This window comes from Pantherophis guttatus, chromosome 2 (assembly GCF_059756535.1).
Source record: "Pantherophis guttatus breed Tessera chromosome 2, ASM5975653v1, whole genome shotgun sequence".
NCBI lineage: Eukaryota > Metazoa > Chordata > Lepidosauria > Squamata > Colubridae > Pantherophis > Pantherophis guttatus.
The window spans coordinates 278,157,994-278,172,687 of NC_142064.1; the positions used below are offsets into that span (position 1 = coordinate 278,157,994).

The 14,694-nt window shown below is 45.6% G+C and overlaps 1 protein-coding gene across 1 annotated transcript in view; it reads left to right on the forward strand.

Annotated features, from left to right (window-relative positions):
* The window catches only part of LOC117668132 (uncharacterized), a 45,233-nt gene extending 31,354 nt beyond the window's left edge, over window positions 1-13,879 (forward strand). Inside the window, exons 11-17 of the mRNA XM_087885331.1 lie at window positions 117-237; window positions 2,973-3,206; window positions 3,525-3,800; window positions 4,579-4,866; window positions 5,278-5,343; window positions 9,113-9,242; window positions 11,121-13,879. Of these exons, the coding sequence (XP_087741457.1) occupies window positions 117-237; window positions 2,973-3,206; window positions 3,525-3,800; window positions 4,579-4,866; window positions 5,278-5,343; window positions 9,113-9,242; window positions 11,121-11,133 (1,128 nt within the window). The 3' untranslated portion in view covers window positions 11,134-13,879. The remainder of the gene's footprint in view (window positions 1-116; window positions 238-2,972; window positions 3,207-3,524; window positions 3,801-4,578; window positions 4,867-5,277; window positions 5,344-9,112; window positions 9,243-11,120) is intronic.
* Window positions 13,880-14,694: the final 815 nt, after the last annotated feature.

Consider the following 14,694-nt stretch of genomic DNA (forward strand, 5'->3'; position numbering starts at 1 on the left):
CAATAAACCTTTGGCCAATAAGGCGGTGGGGGGGGGGGTGAGTGGTGGTGGGTCTCTGGGAGAGGCCTCGCAAGACGAATTGGCAAAAGGCGCACTCACACACCGGGCATATCCAGTTTAGTGCATGCAGGCTAAACATAGCTGGTGATCATCTTGTTGTTTGCCGTGGCTGGAGGGCGATGCAGCTGAAATGGGTCTCCTCCTTGCTCTTGGGAGCGGTGCTGTGGGCCTGTCGTGGTGAGTGCCTGGAGGGACTTGCGACCCGGCGGGGAGGAACAGAGAATGAGGCCCTTAGTCCTGGGCTGGGTCTCTCCTCCTCTAAGCTCCTTTCCCAGAAGGGAAGAAAGTCTGGATGTGGAGAGGGTTTCCTCTTTTAAATTCTTGGGAGTGCTTATTGGTCAAGATCTCATCTGGAAAAACAAAAGGTCCCTGGTGATTGGCAAGGCCCAACAGAGACGTCGTTTCCTTAAGAGTCCTGCGGAAAAAATCAGGTGGAACAACGGCTGATGACCTCTTTCTATGGGTCCACGATAGAAAGCGTCCTCACAGGCTGCATTACAGTATGGTAGGCTGGTTTAACTGCTGCGGACAGGAAGGTACTACAGAGAGTCCCTTGGGAGTTGGGTGGCATAGAAATGCGACAAATAAATAAATAAATACATTTGGCACAAGAAACCATTGGTTCAGTGGTGAAATCCAAATTTTTTTACTACTGGTTTTGTGGGTGTGGTTTGGTGGGCGTGGTGTGGCTTGGTGGGTGTGGCAGGGGAAGGATACTGCAAAATCTCCATTCCCACCCCACTCCAGGGGAAGGATAGTGCAAAAGCTCCATTCCCACCCCACTCTGGGGCCAGCCAGAGGTGATATTTGCCGGTTCTCTGAAGCACTCAAAATTTCCGCTACCGGTTCTCCAGAACCTGCCTGAACCTGCTGGATTTCACCCCTGCATTGGTTGCCCTCTAACACCACTGGATGACATTGCCAGGTCTCACTGCTTTAGTTTCTATCCTTGGGCTGTCAGACTCTTAAACACAACCACAATCACTCCACGCACCAGCAGAAACGTGTGACTAGTTCTTTTTTTTCTTTCTTTTTCTTTTTTCCCCTGAATTACTTGCATGGGGATTATTCTTTATACTATTTATGTTGTTTGTATTTTTTTTGTCATGGACTGCACCAGTGCGGCTAAAAATAATTTCATGGTATATATGATGTACAATGGCAATAAAGGCTATACTATGCTGCCTTTCTTTGCGACGCTTCACTGAGCTTCATTTAAGAATGTTTGGCATTTCCTTTGTAATCCATTATTGAATTTGTGAATGTAATATAGGTTTACTAAATATATGTATAGCTGCTTAGGAAGTAAAATACTGTATACTTGATATATAATGAAATAGGAGATATGTAAATTTGTATATAGATTAGGGAATATATTACTTATTAACTTGAATTTGATGTAAATGTTAGAGACCAGAGACGTTGAGCAATGTCCATTGTTTTACTTTTAAAACGAATGAAATATTTAATAATAAAAAAGAACGTTTGGCATTTCCTTTGTAATCCATTCCATTCCCATTTGTATTCCTGAGAAAATAGGGGAATAGATAGGCGACATAGGCAATGAGAACATAGCCAGGTTTGAGTCGTGTAATCTCCTGTGGCTGGTCTAATATACGTGAGGGATGGAAGAGGGGGATGGAAGTGGGACAGCAGAGAGGGTGAGAGGGTGAGAGTTGGGGGGGCAGGCAGGAGGGGCAAAGAAAAGGAGTGTGTCTGTAGAAGAGTTTGCAGCTTTACTTTATTATTTTTTAATTTTTCCAGAACAGAGGAACTTTCAGAGCTCAACCTGTTTCCTCTCCTGGGTTGGCAAAGGGCGGGACAACCCGCCTTGGAGCTCCAAACCTATCAGAAAAGCGAGCCACCCTGGAAGGTCCTGGGAGTGGGGGAGGGGCTGGGATCAGGGGTGAAATCCAGCAGGTTCTGGAGCAGAGGTTACCAGTGGTCCGCGGAAAAATTACTTGCATTTTTTATATTGCACTAAATCAAGGGTCCTCAAACTACGGCCCCTGGGCTGGATACGTGCAATGAACGTTTGTGTTGCTGCAGAGAGTCTCCCCCTTCAGGGCCTTTTTGTGGGGGTCGGAGGGAGGCAGAAATTCCGGCTCAGGGTCTGCTTCAGCCTCCTGGTGTGGGGCTTTGGGAGAAGGCTGGGAGGAAATGCCGCTGGGGGTGAAGAGCCGGAGAGCCTTGTTCCAGTGGGACGGCATCATGGCCTGGAACTGGTTGACCATCTCAGCCCTCTGAGCCTCCAGGCACCGGTACCTGGCCTTGCACTCCTGCAGGTCTTCCCTCTGCTTGGAAAGCCTATGTTTGTAGTCCTCAGTGAGGTGCTTCTGCTGAGCCTCCTTCTCAGCCAGATCCAATTTGAACTGAGCTGTTTTGCTGTTTTTCTCAAGATGGTTGCTTACCTCCAACAACTGCTTCCTTTGGGGGCCTTAAGGAGCCCAGGCGGGGAGGCGAGGAGTGGCTGGGAGGGGAGGGCCGAGTAGAGGCTGCCAAGGTGCCCCTCGATGTGAGTGACATTGAGTTGGCCACCCCTACCCAGTCACATGACCACCTAGCCACACCCACCCAGCCGGTCATTACATTACAGATCACATTAGTGGTCCGTGGGATTTAAAATTATGAATTTAGTGGTCCCTGAGGTCTGAAAGGTTGGTGACCCCTGTTCTGGAGAACCGATAGTGGCAATTTTGAGCAGTTTGGAGAACCGGCAAGTACCACCTCTGGCTGGTCCCGGAGTTGGGTGGGAATGGAGATTTTGCAGTATTATAATTATTATTAGTTCAATTTATATGCTGCCTTTCTCCGGAGACTCAGGGCGGCTTACAGTATCTTTCCCCTGCCACACCCACCAAGCCACACCCACCAAGCCCACTCATTCTCCCTTCTCCCTCCTTCCTCTCCAGGTTCTCTGTCACACTCCCTGTGCTACTTCTACCTGCAACTGCCAGAGCCCAGCCAGTCTTTCGTTACAGGCTATTTAGATGACCAGCCCATCGCTCGCTATGACAGCCTCACCAGGAAGATGGAGCCTCTGGTGCCCTGGATGGAGGAGGCGGAGAAGGAGGCCTTTCTGGCCCCTGAAAGAGTCTTCAGAGCTGACCTGGAGAAGGTATCAAAATTGGACCGCCGTGCTGGAGGTGAGCAGAGCCAGTGACATCTTTGGCCTCAATGGCTGCAGGGGGCATAATAGTGAGATGATCTTTCCTAAAAAGGAAAAACAACCCACTCCCCAGCCCCTGACCCCCCAATTATCTCCCTCACCTATAAATTCTTCATGGCCTAACCCCAGCAAAAAAGGGTTAATTGAAATAAAATATATTTCTCCTTCTGTGATAAAGAGAGGAAGGAGAAATCAGGTTTCTCTTCCCAGGTGGGAAGATGGGAAGACTATAATGCTCCCTAAGGAGATCCTGGACCCTTTTCATTCACATCCATTCCCTCTGGGTCTCTTTCAGGGCTTCACACCTGGCAGGTGACCTGGGGCTGTGAGCTCAGGGAAGACGGGCGCAAAGGAGGATTTTTGCACTATGGCTACAATGGGTGGGACTTCATCAGCTTCGACAAGGAGACCCTCAGATGGGTGGCAGCTCAGCCCCAGGCCCAGAAGGTCAAGGAAAAGTGGGAGGAGGATCCAGGGTGGTCTGAGAGTAATAAAAGCTTCCTGGAGAAGACCTGCATTGAGAGGCTGCAGAGATACCAGTCCTACAGGAGGAAGGCTCTGGAGAAGACAGGTGGGTGGCAAAAGGAGATGCTTCTGCAGCTCCCCCTGTTTAGCTAATCCACCGTTTGCAGAAAAGGATCAGTCAGTATCCCACATCACATTACAGAAGGAAAATAATCTCCAATTCTCCTCAAAATTAATTCTTCAAAAAAAACCTAGTAACAGAGCAAGAAATTAATGCTGAAGGCTCATTCGATTTCCCTGAGAAAATCTTGCAAAGCAGAAGAAGCGAATATCCTGTGTCTGGGTCAGAAGACAAAGATCAGTCTGCTCCTGATTTTTTTTTATCTGGAACAACTTGAACAAATTCAATTTGGGGGAAGGGAAATTACACCAAGTCCCAAGCATTACAGTTACGTTGGTCAATTTGAGAGCTTTACCCCAAATTCTATTTAACCCCTTCAACAATACATCTAAAGAGCTTCAGTGCCCCATCTTTGAGGCATCCAGAGCAGTGGTGGGTTGCTATCGGTTCGTCCCAGTTTGGGCGAACTGGTAGCAGCAGGAGCGGGAGGCTCCGCCCACCCACCCGGATGCCATCAAATACGATCTGTGCATGCACAGAAGCTTCTGCGTATGTGCAGAAGTGGCACATGCGTGAGCGAAGTGAGCACGCACGCACGAGCGAACCAGTAGCAAAGGTGAGTGAAACCCACCAGTGATCCAGAGGTTCAGTGGAGGAGAAGGAGCAGAGGGAGAGAATGATCAAAAGAGGCCTTCCCACTTATTCAGCCATCTTGACAGAAACTCTAGAAAACCTGGTAACTCTGGTGTTGCTTTTCCTGCAGAGCCTCCAGTGGGGAAGGTGAATTGCAAGATAGTGGATGACAGACTGGAGGTCCTCACCTGCCAGGCCTTTGGCTTCTACCCCAAAGAGATCCAGGCCATCTGGACAAGGGAAGGAGAGGCCTGTGTCTATGAGACTCTCCATAGGAATGTGGTGCCCAATTCAGACGGGACCTATTATATCCACCTCAGCATTGAGATCGACCCCAAGGAGAGGGACCGTTTCTGGTGTCACCTGGAGCACGAGGGCTTGCAGGAGCCCCTGGTCTTGGCCTTGAAGGAGGAAACAGGTGAGAGGCTGATGGGGTTGTGATGCATAGGAGGACATTTTGTCTAGGAGTAAATGTTACATCCGTATTTGACAATGGGGGTGGGAGTTTTCTGCTGCATCATCTCATGTTTTCAGGTGGAGAGCAGGAAAAAGAGTCCTGCATTTAGTAATGGGAGAGAAGTGGTTTCTCTCAAGAGAGCTGGAAGTGGTAACTAAATAGCAAAGGTATGAAGATACGGTGATATATGAGTTGGTGTGATAGATGACATGATTGTGACTCTTCCTTCTGCCCTTCAAGGCTTCCTTCAGGTGGGGGCACTTCCTGGAGGCCAGTGAAGATTGGGAATTTCTTCCATTGCTCAGCATCTCCACTTTGGGGAACTCTGCATCTGTCTAATCAGAACCATGTCTGTCCTTTTTTTACCTATAGGGTGGCAGATTCCTGTGGGAATTGGGGCTATCATAATCTCGGGAGCTGCGATTCTCTTCCGGATATGTAAGTGAAAGAAATCCACTGACATCCACCCCTGAGTCTTTCTGTGTTGACTGATCTTGTGTGGGTAGCAGAGCCTCCCTGAGAGTTTCCCCCATGTTCCCCATAAGATCCTTCCTCATGAATAGCATTTGGAAGAGGAGTCAGAAAGGAAGAAGCAACTATGCAGCTATTTTTTTTTCCATTTCCTGTAAATCTCAGAATGTTCTCCCTTCCTTGTGTCTCTTTAGCCTGAATAGATCTACTTCGGAGAAGCAAATATCAGGAACTCAGGAAGCAAAGGAAAGTCCCATAAATGATCTGGGAAGTGCTAGAAAAACCATAATCCTGCCCCTGAAGAAGATTGGGGAAGTTCTGGTGGGAGGGGCCCCATGTCCTGCGGCTCTGCTTCAGGGGTGGGTTCTACTTACCTTTACTACCGGTTCACAACGGGATCGCACCCTGCTGACTGCAGCAGTTGAGTTTTCACTGGCTCAAGGTTGACTCAGCCTTCCATCCTTCCGAGGTGGGTAAAATGAGGACCCAGATTGTTGGGGGCAATAGGCTGACTCTGTAAACCGATTAGAGAGGGCTGTAAAGCACTGTGAAGCGGTATATAAGTCTTAGTGCTATTGCTATTCTTGCTATCAGGAAATTTCTCTTCAGTTTTAGATTGCTTCCCTCTGTTATTTTGATTAGTTTCCATCCGTTGTTTCTTGTCTTTGCCTTCTGGTACTTGAGAGAATAGTGTGACTCCTTCTCTGTGACAGTCATCAAGTACTGGAAAACTGCTGTCATATCAGCCCTAGTTCTTCTTTCCCCTAGACTAGACATATCCATGTCTTGCAACCATTCTTCCAATCTTTTAGCCTCCCAGCCCTTAGTCATCTTTGTCGCTCTTTTCTCCACTCTTTCCAGAATCCCAACATCTTTTTTTATATTGTGGTGACCAAAACTGGATGTAGTTTTTGGCAGGTGCCTGTTCTCTGAGCTTGCTTTTACCTCTCGGACGTTTCGTTACCAAACTACCCGTGTTTCCCTGAAAATAAGACTGGGTCTTATATTTTTTGGGCTGTCAAAAAAGGCACCAGGTCTTATTTTGGGGGAGATCTTATTCCACCCCATTTTTTTCGGTGCTGGGGGGCAGGGCGAGCTGCCCAGGGGTGAAATGCTCCCTGTTCGGACCGGATCGCCCAATCCAGTAGCAGTGGTGGTGGGTGATTCAGAGAACCAGTCGCAAATATCCCTGCCCCACCGCCATGCCCAGCTGAGCCACGCGATCATCAGAGGAGGGTTTTTTTAACTTTTAAAAGCATTTTTTCTACAACCTCTTTGGCCGAAAAAATGCTTTTAAAAGTAAAAAAAAAAAAAGCCTCTGATGATCGTGCGGCTCAGCTGGGATTGTCAGAGGCTTTCAAAAGCATTTTTTTCAACAACCTCTTCGAGAGGTTGTAGAAAAAAATGCCTTTTTTTTAATTGAAGAGTTTTAAAAAATTTTACACATATTTTCCCTTCCCTCCTCCCCCCTCCTGCCCCAACCTTCCCTCCCCCCGGACTTCCCAGAGCAAATACAGGATATAGCATTTAACAAACATATAAAACAAAACGTAAGCTAACTATAGATTTATCTCCCTTTTGCACTTTAACTCCCCTTGTTCATATCTGAATATAACTATTTAAACCAATTATTGCTTGAAAGTAATCAATCCAACTTCATTCTTGTCCGTTCTCCAAAAATAAGCAAGTTGTCTTTCTTCTAGCATTGCACAATCAGAACCCAATTACAATTAACCATCACATCTCCAACCCTTACATATATTAACACATTAACAAAATATTTTAACCAATGTCAAATAAATTATATTGTAAAAACCTTATTTTTACTTTTTACCCCATAAACTCATATTGATTCTTCCTGGAAACATTCCTTACTTAATAGCTTTGCATAAACTTATTCATCTTATTCTCTGCAAATCCAGTGCTTATAATCAAATAACATCGAAAAAAATGCTTTTAAAAGACTCTGATGATCCCAGCTGAGTTGCCTGATCATCAGAGGCTTTTAAAAGCATTTTTAACAAGCTCTTCGGCTGAAGAGGTAAAGAAAATGCTTTTAAAAGTTTTTTTTAAAAAAAGTTGGACATGCTCACTCAGTCACATTACCCCCCACTCCCACCAAGCCACGCCCACAGAACCGGTAGTAACAAATTTTACATTTCACCACTGGAGCTGCCCCTCCCGCCTAGCACCTCCATGACCTCCGTGAAACAGCTGATCTGCACCTGCTTTACCTTAGGAGCCTGAACAGCCTCTACTAAACAGCTGCTTGCAGCTGCAATGTCTTAAGATCCTGGCATGCCCCAGACTCTGCCTGCTCCGCTTGCTGCTGATTCTTGGCCAGTGGCTGCCAAGAGACTGCCTGTGCTGCTGCTGGCCTCACTGGGGCTCTTTGCTGTCCTGGCAGTGCTGATCTTAGCCACGCCCTGCTGGGATGCTCCTGCCTAGTGTGGAGGAAGTCCTCCTGGATCTATGGCCTCCGGAGGGCCCCCCTGCTGCCATTGGAGCCATGCCACCCACGCTGCCTTGCAAAGCCAGCACGAGAACTGCAGCACTCACCAGGGCCAGGTTCCGAAGAGCGCTGGGCCCGGCGCCTGCAGCACCGAGTAGACCTGCAGGAAGGCTTTCAGAAGCCCAAAGACAGTGGCGGGTAAGGCGGCATGGCTCCACCCATGGCCACTGGCAAAGGGACCCTGGCAGGCACATGGAGGGCTGTTCCGGGGGTCATAGATCTGGCCTGACTCCCACACTGGGAGCAGCACTACTAGGAAGGCGAAGAGCTCCTGTGAGGCCAGCAGCACAGGCAGTCCCTTATGCCAGTTGCTGCCAACAAGTGGTGAGCGTATCAAAAGCGAAAAGTGGGACTCGGCTCTTTCCTGGAATGTGCTTGCAGTGGCTGCTGGACACGGAGTGGGCGGCCTCATTCTTTTGCCTCCACTTGCTGCTGGTACTGTCCCAGGATGTTTTGGAAGGGAGATAAAAATAAATCCTGCAGTCACTACTGCAGTGGAAACCTGAGCAAAAAACAGCAGCTGTGCCTTCTCCCTGCCAAAACACACTGGAATATGATCTACATAAATATGACATTTATGTAAAGCCGCTGGGCGAGATCATCCGTGGCTTTGGGGTGAGATACCACCAGTACGCTGATGACACCCAGCTGTACATCTCCACCCCAGGCCACCCCAATGATGCCCTTGAAGTGATGTCCCAGTGCCTGGAGGCTGTGCGGATCTGGATGGGGAGGAACAGGCTCAGGCTCAACCCTTCCAAGACTGAGTTCACCTGATCCGAGGGCTGCAATTAAGGGGCTGAGCCTCCATGAGGTGACCGGGAAAGGGAAGGGCTGCTTCCTGTGCTTGGCATGCCCACCTCCTTCACTAGGGCTTATTTTTGGGGTAAGCCTTATATTAGGCCCACCCCAAAAAAATCAGGCTAGGCCTTACTTTCGGGGTAGGTTGCATTTTTGGGGAAACAGAGTAGGTAACATCTTCCATGGAGGAAATACTCTGTATTATTTCCCCCCCTGATCAGCAGCTCTTGACAGCCAGCAATTTTGCCCTTTTATCAATTATAAACAGATGGAGACACACATTTATCTTTCTTAAGATGCTGCATTGTAGTCCAGGCAGTTGTACCATCTGGGTCCTTCGGGTTCTTTAGCTTAAATCCATCCCAGGCAGGAGCTGCTGCCCCATAAATAAATGAGCCATCTTCTCTTTCTGCCATTTATCAGGCTGGTGGTGGAGATGCTGGAAAAAACTCCATCAGGAGAAAAAAACTTACCCTGGTGACGTCCCTCCAGAAATGGATCCTTCTCCTTCAAGTACAGAAGATGAGTTTCTACCCAAGCGATACTCCAACAGGTGAGCCTGACTATTGCTGAAGTCTATTTATGAGACAAAACTCCAGCTTCATAAATAACTGGAAGCTGAGACCATCTGGCTTGTTGGAGTGCGGAATGCACTCTCTTAAATCAGGGGCCCCCAATCCCCCCTCCCAGACCACAGCTCACTCCCGAGATGTGATCTGTTTGGAATTGGGCCGCATAAGCAATGGGCAAGTGCACACCCGTGAAACTTTCCTAACATTTTATTTTACTGGCCCTATCTTTCCCTCCAGCCATGAGTACCATCTTTGCCAAACTATATAATAATCGGTATCTTCCGACTCTTGAAGCTCTTTAGTGACTATATCCATTTCTGCACATTCGGTTATTTTTTCAATTATTTTTGCTTCTGTTGGTAGTAATTTGGATTTCCAATTTTGGGCGTACAGTATGCGTGCTGCTGTCAAAATGTGAATGATAAGGTATTTTATCTCCTTAGTATATTGTGGTGTAGTCATTCCAAATAGAAAAAATTCCGGTTTCATTTCAACTTTTTGTTTGGTTATTTCTTCTATCATTCTCTTAATTTCTTGCAGGTAATGTTGTGCCTTTCTGCAAGACCACCAGAGATGGTAGTATGACCCCTTTTGCGACTTGCATTTCCAACACATTGGTGATGTATTTGGAAACATTTTAGCCAAATGTGCCGGTGGGAGGTGCCATCTGTAGAATATCTGATATAGGTTTTCTTTGTATGGGATCGACATTGTCATCTTATGATTTTCTGTCCATAGCTTATCCCATTTGTCCAGTCTATGTTATGACCTATATTTCTTGCACACCCATGAAACTTTACTTGTGTGAGTGGTGGGCTGTTTTGAGCGGAGAGTGTTTGTACTTGCACACAAAACTCTACTCACACAAGTAGAGGGTGCTTGCATGTGCATGCCAAGCTCCATTTGCACAAATGGAACTTCGCACGTGAGTACTCTCCCACGAGTGGAATTTTGTGCATGGGCAGAAGTGCCCTCTGCTCAAGTGGCTTCTGCTCACACAAGCAGAGCTTCTCACACAAGCAATGTGCCTGCCACTCACATGAGTGGAGCTTTGTACACGAGCTCAAGCACCCTCCTCTCACACAAATGGATCTGTGTTCACGTGTGCTTGCCACTCACATGCCCCTCCCTACCACGCCGAGCCGCCAAGGTGGAAATGTTGGGGATCATTGCTTTTCATGCTAAAAAGATCAGTAAAATACTATGTTTCCCTGAAAATAAGTCCTGGTCTTATTTTCTTTTTGACCCCAAAAAGACCATGTCTTATTTTTGGGGGATGTCTTCCCTGCTTACCTTAGGACCACCACAGCCACACCTCCCATGCCCTAACACCAGGGGTAGGTTCTATTTACCTTTACTACCGGTTTGCAGCGGGGCTGCGTGTTCTTCTGCACATGCGCAGAAGCGTTTTGATCACGCTGGGGTCAGTGGGCGGGGCCTCCTGCCAGTTTTACTACCGGTTCTATAGAACCGGTGCGAACCAGGGGTAACCCACCACTGCCCAACACCTGTCGCACCACTGCCCGACTCCTTAATTCTAAAAAAGAAGGGAAGATAGGGGGCTCAAAAAGGTTAATTAAAACTCTTTCAGCAATGATTATGTGGGGTATTTTCCCAGGGGAAGAAAGATGTAAAAATTAATCCTTTGTCATCATCCCCACCCATCCCTGCTAACTGCAGCCCAGAGATTGGAACTTCCATCTTTTGCCTTTAAATAATAATAATGAATTTCAGCATCCTTTTGGACTGAATACACACAGGATGTTGTGGAAGGAAGTGGGTCTTTTCACAGGAGCTGGAACTAAAATGAATATTCCCCAAACGTACTTGTTTTGTTGGAATTTTTTCCCCCTAAACAGGCGGCTGTTGTAGACTGCAAAACCTATCAAAAGGTAAAGATCCTGTTTTCAGAGGAAACCGAAGAACGGATCAAGCAACAACATGGATAGCTCTAATGGACTCAGAAGAGGCTTCCTTCAAGCAGTTGTGTTGGTTTCCATACATGCAACCATCGCTGGAAGTTCATTTTAATATCCAAAATCTGGATATCTGGAGAACATTTAAACTAAACTGTCTGGTGGATTCATTTTGATAGATCCACCATTAGTGTCGGTGTTAAAATTGAACCGGTTGTATAGCAAGGTATGTTAAGTACACTTTAGGTCAGATAATAGCCCTCAACTGCTTTTTAATCTTTTCAAGGCAATTTGCTTCGGCCACAACTTGGACGAGGAGTGAAAAAAAGGTCTGTGTGTATGGAATCTTATATTTTATTGTGGGGTAGGCAGTCCAATAGCCAGACATTGCAAGATCCATTACATCAAGGACCTGTATACAGGTCAAAAAGAGAGCTGAGAAAATCTCTACCTACCCTTCGTATCCTAGACATGAACTGCTTCAACTCCTCCCGTCAGGATTTATTTATTTACTTATTTGTTTGTTTGTTTGTTTAGTTAGTCAAGCATGTATTAGATAACAGATATAAGTATAAATGTGATTATTAATACATGAAATGGATAAGAATAAAAGGGGACATTAGGACAGGGGTGGTAGGCACATTGGTGCTCTTATGCACGCCCCTTACAGACTCTTAGGAGTGGGATGAGATCAACAGTAGACAGTCTAAGGTTAAAGTTTTGGGAGTTTGGGGCAGTGATGGATTGCCCCTGGTTTGGACCGGTTCTATAGAACCGATAATAAAACCGGTGGGAGGCTCCGTCCACTGACCTAGATGTCATCATAAGTGGTCTGCGCAAAAGCGAGCATGGGCAGACGGGCACGATACAAATCGGTAGTAAAAGTAAGTAGAACCCACCCCTGGTTTGGGGAAGAAACCAGAGTTAGGTAGTGAATTCCAAGCATTGACTACTCTGTTGCTGAAGTTGTATTTCCTGCAATCAAGTTTGGTGTGGTTTCATGTATTGTGGTTGAAGCTGAAGTACTTATTGACAGATAGGACATTGCAATGGATAATTTTATGTACTATGCTTAGGTCAGACCGAAGGTGGCGTAGTTCTAAGTTGTCTAAGCCCAACATTTCAAGTCTGGTGACATAAGGTATTCTATTGCGAGCCGAGGAGTGGAGGAATCCTCTCATGAAATATCTCTGGACTCTCTCAATTGTATTAATGTCTGATATGCAGTGCGGGTTCCAGACAGATGAGCTGCATTTGAGAATTGGTCTAGCAAATGTTTTGTATGCTTTAGTTAGCAGTACAATATTACCAGAGAAGAAGCTACACAAGATTAGATAACAACTCTTAATGCCTTTTTGGCAATTTTGTTGCAGTGAGCTCTGGCACTTAGATCATTAGAGATAGTTAGGATGTTGCTATAGCAGTGGTGGGTTGCTATCAGTTCTCCCCGGTTCTTGCGAACCGGTAGTGGAAATTTTGAGTAGTTCAGAGAACCAATAAATACCACCTCTGCCTGGCCCCGCCCCCAATCTATTTGCTGCCTCCCGACTCCCAGCTGATCAGCTAGAAGGAAAAAAATCGGGGCTCACTTGACAAAGAAGAGGAAAAAAACTCAAGACACCGTCACTTTAAATTGAGAAGCCAAGAAGCCTCCCAACTGATCGGCTAGAAGGAAAAAATCAGGGCTCGCTTCTCAGCCAGGAGATCACTTGGCAAAGAAGAAGGAAAAAAAAAAGATGCCATCACTTTAAATTGACAAGCCAAGAAGCAGCTGCTGGAAGGAGGTTTTTGCTTGCAGAAGCGAAGTGACATTCAGCAGTTCATTTCTGGGTCAGCTGAACAACAAACTGGATAAGAGGAGGTTCTTATATGGTTCTATGTTTTTGAAGTTTTGGGGTTTGTGCAATATGGGCTTTGTGTTTCTAAAAAGATTTGGGCAATTTCCATTGTGAAATATTCTGTCTTGAGTGAGTTTTCTGCCTGCTTGTAAATGGAGCCAAACTTCTGGCTTCCACTTTCTATTATCTCTAAGCACTGGTAGCTGTTTTCTTCTTACAAAGTTTCCTTTATGCAGCTGGCAGGAATATGGAATGAAAAACATTTGTGGTACGTAATTTCAGTTAGGGAAATCAATCAGCTCCATCAGTTCTCCCTCCCTGCTGCTTATGGCAACTTGAAACCTCTGCAAGTTGACACCAAGCACTAAATAAACATCTGTGCCAATACAAGGGGGGGGGGGTTTCTTCACAGCTTTACAAGTTTTGGTTTGGGGAAGTTATAGAAAAAATAGATACATTATTTTTTTGTAGTTAAATTGTATAATGTTTTTATTTAAACAGGAAAAATGAGGTTGGGGGTGAGCACCATGTCTACTTTTGTTAAAGTATAGGTACTTTACTTTCGACCATAACTGAGCCCAAAATTTATATTGCTAAGCGAGGCAGTTGTTAAGTGAATTCTGCCCTATTTTATGGCCTTTTTTTGCCACAATTGTTAAATGAATCTCTGCAGTTGTTAAGTTAGTAACGTGGTTGTAAAGTGAATCTGGCTTCCCCATTGATTTTGCTTGTCAGAAGGTCAATAGAGGTTGATCATATGACTGTGGGAATTTTATAGATCATTACAGCCACAAGGGGATTTATTATGAGTATGCCTTTTGGACATAGCAAGTATTTATTAAAAGTAGCAGCTTTGTTAAGATATGATGCTTGTTTATAGTATTTTCTTGAACTGGAGGTGATCCAACAGACGTTCTCCAGACTGTAGCCTTGTTACAGTTTCCAGACTGTAGCCTTATAGAAAACATCTATAATGTTTTCTGGAGAGAGTTACTTTGCTGCTTGCCGTCTCTCTTACCGGTACATAAATTCTAGATTCTCTGCTAGAGAATGCTGGCCCATGCATATGTGTTACCTGACCATTTTCCAAGCACAAAATTATGCTGGCTAGTGCTTTTTCATTTAGTTTTTGCTGTTCCTCATTGAGATCTATTGGAAGATTGCTTACAATTGTCCACAAATCCTCCCTCCACAGAAACATCTCCCTCTTTAGGCTCCACGAGAGATAATTTGTCTCATTAAGACCAGCTAAAGGAAATCCACCTCCCATTCCTGGAACAGATAGCATTGTGCTGTTTTTACAGGCCAATCGTCCTCAACCTCTGTCAGGTTCATCAAGAAACTGTTACCTCATAGAAATTTACCTCAGGTTCATGAAGAAACTTTTACCTCATAGAAATTTATCTCAGGTTCACGAAGAAACATTTACATCAGAGAAATTTACCTAAGGTTCATGAAGAAACATTTACCTCATAGAAATTTACCTCAGGTTCATGAAGAAACATTTACCTCAGAGAAATTTACCTAAGGTTCATGAAGAAACATTTACCTCAGAGAAATTTACCTCAGGTTCATGAAGAAACATTTACCTCAGAGAAATTTACCTAAGGTTCATGAAGAAACTTTTACCTCATAGAAATTTACCTCAGGTTCATGAAGAAACATTTACCTCAGAGAAA